Source organism: Hyaloscypha bicolor (assembly GCF_002865645.1).
Source record: "Hyaloscypha bicolor E unplaced genomic scaffold K444scaffold_126, whole genome shotgun sequence".
Classification (NCBI taxonomy): domain Eukaryota; kingdom Fungi; phylum Ascomycota; class Leotiomycetes; order Helotiales; family Hyaloscyphaceae; genus Hyaloscypha; species Hyaloscypha bicolor.
The window spans coordinates 1,011,367-1,017,558 of record NW_020194628.1 but is presented as its reverse complement, the minus strand read 5'-3'; the positions used below and the strand labels follow the sequence as shown (position 1 = coordinate 1,017,558).

At 31.9% G+C, this 6,192-nt stretch overlaps 1 protein-coding gene across 1 annotated transcript; it reads left to right on the top strand.

Annotated features, from left to right (window-relative positions):
- Positions 1-4,910: 4,910 nt before the first annotated feature.
- Positions 4,911-5,743, top strand: K444DRAFT_645834 (uncharacterized protein; the record flags this gene model as incomplete). Its single annotated transcript, XM_024885129.1, has 2 exons — positions 4,911-5,231; positions 5,282-5,743. The coding sequence occupies 2 exons, from the start codon at positions 4,911-4,913 to the stop codon at positions 5,741-5,743; spliced, it is 783 nt and encodes a 260-aa protein (XP_024731887.1).
- Between the last annotated feature and the right edge of the window lie 449 nt (positions 5,744-6,192).

Here is a 6,192-nt window from a genome sequence, read left to right as displayed (position 1 = left end):
TATTATTCACATATAATATAGCTAGGTAAAAGGCCAGGCCATATTATTATAAGGCATTATTATACTATAAGAAGTACAGGCTAAGTTTATAATATCTTAATCTCTGAAGTAGCCTATTTTAAGAAATAGTTATAATATAATAATAAGGCAAATTATAAAAACGTTAAAATATAAAAAGCTTATAATTTAGCTAATATAAGGCAGTTTAGGAGGCAATTCGCGGTATTATAATTACTTAGCTACTTAGTAGTATTAAAGTAGTAAGAAAGATCGTGAATTTTAGTTAAAACTACTTTATACCTTATTAGTATTATTTTTTTAGCTATAGTATGGCTAGTTAGGGGAGTTTAATAAAAAGAAATAAAATTTGAATAAAAAAACTAAATACGTATAAAAAGCGAGTATTAAGTATTATAAGATAAAAATTATTAGGTAGTTAGAAAGAAAAGAAAAAAGGAAAAGAGCAAGTAATAAAGTTATAAGATTTTTTATATCCTATAAAAGCGGCAGTGGGCCCGTATATATACCTTGCCTAATACGAGGGGTTGCAGTTTCCTAATACGGGCTTGCCGTCTAGTTATTTACTAAAAATTAATATATATTAAGTTACGAATATATAATAATAATATATTACTAAATCTCTAAATAGTAATATATTTCTATATTTAATAACTCTTATAAATAGTATATTAGGCTAATATAGGTTTAGCTTTAAATACTACCAAAATTACTATTTATTAAGTCAAGATATTATATAAGTAATAAGAACTACAGAAATATTATTAAAGCTCCGAAACACGCCTTACTACCTTATTTATTAATTGGAATTCGGGATAATCAGACTTTTAATTCGCATTATCTAGAGATAGTTCGCTTATAGAAAGGCGTGGCATTAATATAATACTATACTTTGTCCTCTATTTAGTATAATAGTTACTAGTAGACTTGTACCCATAAGCTGAATTACTGTCTTCTATAAAAAGAGGCTTTACTAACAGGTAAAGTAGGTGAGTAATTAAGGTAAAGGTATTAATAATACCTTCTATATACGGTACGAGAATTTGAGAGAGATAATTGCGTTAGGTTATAGCTTCTTTCTTACCGGATCCGTAAATAAATAGCAAAGGACTCTTGTATTCATATTTAATTAATTCCTATATATTAACCGGTACCGTATTACCGCAGTAAAACTGGTACTGGATATATGTCTCGCAAGTACGCTCTCCGGGTAATTATAGCTCAAAATACGACAAACTAAGCTCTTACCAAGGTGATATTACACCTGGATCATTAAAACTAGCACGTGGCCAAACCAGTATAATTGGCATATCGCTTCCTTGTATTTTATAGGGTTCTCATAGCCAGGAAGGTACTGAAAATCAAGAGGAGGCAGCGTAGTAGTCATTTTGAAGATAATTAGTGAAATTAGGTATAGTGCGGGGTGAAGTGTGGCCTGAAAACATGCCTAAATACATAGACTAGTAAGAATGGGCTCGTAACAGAAAGAAAAATTGGTCTCTTATAGTATAACCGGTCTTCTTATATTCACGGGATTAATTACTACTTTAAGGCAATATCCTCTAATTACGAATAGCTCTTAGGGCATGCCTCCAAGGGCCCTATAAGACAGGAGATCCATTTTCCTAGTAGCGGTATATTCTCTATAAGATTAAAAAATATAGTTATCCCTCGGAATCTACCTACCTTACGAGATTAGGGTTAGTGTCGTGGATTTTCTTCGAGTTCCTTGCTATACTCCCTTTCTACAAATATCGAAACATTTTCCCGATATAATCCCTTAGTATATAATTCTCTATTAAGTACTATAGACTTCTAATATAAGTATTATAAATATAGTAGTTATATATAGCACCTATTATATAATACGAGAATAATTATTTTAGTAAACCTTACTAGAAAATAGTAACTTCTATAAATAACTCGGCTATTATTAATTAATAAACCAAAAATAACTCTTTATATCTTATAATTATATATAGCTAAAAAAGTATCTTAGTACCTCTATCTAATTATAATTATATTATTATATATTTCTAAGTCTAATATAACTATTTAGATATTCTTATATAATAATAGTATTATTATAAAAATTCGTAGCTCTATAATTTAATTAATAGAGAAGTAATTATTAAATAGCTAAAAGTTAAAAGTTCTAGCTAGGTCTATAGAACTAAGTAATAGACTTTAGAGTAGTATAATAGAAGCTTCTATTATAGCTAAGGCTTATTTACTAGTAGCCTATTTATTTTAGTAAACCAAAAACTTTATATTTAAATAATATATAAAATAAAAAAACATTTGAGTTAGCTAATTTTATTCTTATATATATTAGTAAGATATTTATAATAGCTATACTATAATTAGTAATAGCTATAATCTAGTTCTTTTATATATAGTCTATAAGTCTTTCTTATAATAAAATAAATATAAAAAGAAACTATTTCTATACTTTTTAGAAAAGAACTACTAAAATATTAATAAATACTAGACTTTCTAATTTATAATCTTTTCTTATATAATTATAAAAATAAAGTTATAGATTAGTTATTATAGTAATTTAGAGAAACCTTTTATTCTTTTTTAATATTAAAAGTATTATTATTTTAATTTTAATAAATATATTTAAATAGACTATTACTATTATTCTTTTCTATTTTCTTTTCTTTTTCTTCTTTATTAACTTTACTATTACTTTCTATTCTTTTTAGATAGCTATTATATCTCTAAACTTTATTTCAATTATATTTAATAATATTTATATTAAGCTTCTAGAAATAGTTATAACTAATAAATATAATAATATCTATATCTTAACTATATATTATAATAAGTAAAAGCCTAGCTATAATAATAAGATAATACTTTTATATAAAACTATTATTAATTATTTAACTATTAATTATAGTAATATCTATAGGCTAGTATATAACTACTAAGATATTTCCGAGCTTTATTTAGTTAATTACTATACTAATCTTTTAACTAATAGTAAAGCCTATATTTTTAGCTAGAATAATAGCTATAATTCTTTTAAAATCTTTATTTTCTATAACTTAATTCCAGATTCTACTAATTCTATATATATTAGATTCGGCTTTAAAGTTATATAGAATATATATATATTTAGATCTATTAAAAATAGAGCTAGTTATATAATAGTACCTCTAGAAAATATATTTATTAAACCAAGAAATAATAATAACTTCTAGATAGTAATAGGAAATAAAGGCTAAATACTAATAATATTCTAATATTTCTTAAGTTTAAAGTTCTATAAAATAATCTCTTTTATATATATTACTAATTATATTTAGTATGGGATATTTGGGGTTGGGAACCAATATTTATATATTAGTTAAAGTTACTAAAAACCTCTACTATACTAGTTATAAGCTCGTATTTAATAATTATCTAAATATAGTTTATAATATATTTAATATTTATAATATAATATTTCCTCTTTTCCTTAGACTATTAATTTACTAGTATTTTTCGGGAAATAGTCTATTCTTTTTCTTTAGAGCCTTATAGAACTATTAGCTCCTACTTATTAATAATTAGTCTAATATAAAGGACCTCTCGACTTATAACTTCCTTATAATAGCAAGTTAAAGTTATTTGTTATATATTTCTCTATCTTATAGTAATATTACCCTACTACTTACTACTAGTACTTATAGAGGTATAGACTTTACTAACTATTCTTCTTATAGCTCTCTAGGCCCTAATTACTTTATTAATACAATTGCTCTTATAAATTATCCGGTTAGTTATACGACCGTGAATTCCTGTATATATAAAGGAGCTTATAATAAAGAGAGAACTTGCAATAGCTAGAGCAGAAGCTAGGAGATTTTCTTTTAGTTAGATATATAAAATACAAGTATTCGCATTCCTCTATTACTATATAATATAAACTTAAATCGGTATTATAGCTATAATAATAGATTTTCTTAGGGTAGTTATAAAGCTAAATGTGCTATTTAGTTCATCTATAGTTTAACTATTATTATTATGTCATTTGCGCCGACTAGTAGTTATTATCTCTTTGCTAATACCGTCGTTGCCAAGATTCTGGTGCTCGATCTTACTATCACTTCCTATCACTTCCCATAATACCTCTGAAAATCTCATGCCCATCCTGTAACCTTTTAATATAATCCTCCAAGAATCTAGCACTTGGTAGACAACGGCTTAGAGGCAATGGCTTCAACTTCCGTATCCGACATAGCATATACGACAACAGGAAAGAAGATCTTCTCGAGTCCACTACGATATGTCGCTCGATGGCTTGAAAGCACTTCTTAGTGCCTCGGTAATATTTCTCGTCTGCATTACAAGTTACTAGTGTGTCAAAAAATTAATCAACTATTTAAATTAATAATTAATTATGATTTGAATAGCGTATTTTGAAAAAGTTGATTTGATTTGATTAATTTATTAATTAATAATTAATTAATGGTTGAATATCACGTGAAAGTCAGGTGAAAGTTGTGACGGCGCGCACGAGCAGGTTCAACGGAAAGTCACAAGGGACACAGTTTCCGGTTCTCGTAGGAGAATGCCTTTATTCGAGGATCTGAAGCTAAGGAGAGAAGAAGAGAAGAGAGGACAAGAGACGACGAGTCTCGTATATAGGTATACTCAGATGTTTTAGCAAGCCAAAGAACCAAACAAGCCAAGCGCGTTTCAAGGCGCCAGTCCTAAAACGCGCCGAAATTGTTCACCAAGACAACCTACACATGGATATCCCAGTTAGAATGTGGTACCGCCCCTTGCTGCCTTAAATTCTCGTGAAATGTTCGTCCATACACAATCACAGAAACAATTATTGAAAACAACAGACGAAAGCGAGACGATTCCAGACATCCTTCAATCCCAGGCCTACTATGGAAATTCCGGAGCCCGATCTCATAGTACACGCTTGGTATCCACGCGGAGTCAAGAGCGTTATTGCTTCAGGCAGCAATAGCTTCATTGGACTCGTCGACGAGAATACTGTCCTCAAATACCCTCAAATACCCTCAGAAAAGCCCCCAGGTCTTGACTTCGAAAAAGAAAAGATTAACAGGGTCTTGAGACAGGGACAGCTAATCGGTCTTGACGTCGAAGAACAAATCCTTGGAGTTTTGGGACAGCATCGTCGAATTATCGGTTTCAAGGGGAAACACGAGGAGGGTCTCTTGCTCGAGCATATGCCCAACGGATCAGTGGCTGATTATCTCCATAATACCGACCCGCAACCCCCGATACAAGAGAGATTGAAATGGACATTGCAGGCTGCAGAGGCTGTTGCGTATATTCACACGAGAAGAGCCATTCACTGCATATTGGTGTTGGAAATCTACTCCTTGACAAGGATTTGAACATCAGATTATGCGACTTTCAAGGGAGACTTCTGCGTCCCGATGGTACAATTCACCCTAATGGTGATTCGGCTGAGGGTGTCAAGTCATCGATGCCACGATCAGATCCAAATAATGCGAATTGGAAGACTGATATTTTCGCTTCGGGGTCAGCTATCTATTTCATGATGAAAGGTCACCCGCCCTTTCCGGGGCTGGATCCTTGGAAGGACAAGCTGGAAATTGTGAGCCGGTTCAAGGCGGGGCAGTTTTCTGCTCTAGATGAGGTGCTAGGTGGTGATGTTGTAAAGAAGTGCTGGGCTGGGGAATACGAGTCAGCTGACGAGGTTGTTCATGACTTGAAGAAACGAACATAGCCTGTATTATACTAGATTGCCATGGGAGCTTGAGACGTCCACCATAGTATGTGGCGAGGGAGGCGTGTATAATGTAGGCTTGCTTCGGCGCATTTGCTCTGCGTGTTTGTAGCCTCACCTGGTGATTCTGTTTAGTAGAATTCTCTGCGAGGAGATTGGATCACATTTACTTTTACTTTAGAATTGTCAGCTATGAGGGAATAATTGGGGCTTATGGAGACTCACCAAGATCCAGGGGATGTGTCACACAGGCTGCGAAGGAACTTGCGCTTCCTCCGAACCAGAAGGGGTATCGCACATGCTCTCCTTTCCAGGTTGTCTTTCTGGACAGCTCTTCCGACTGCTGCGAAGTTCAATGATCTCCCGGACGACGTGGTGACAATTGAGGCTGTCGAAGCATTCCGTATCGCTGGAGCCGGAGCCTAAACCTATCGCGATTAACAGCAAAG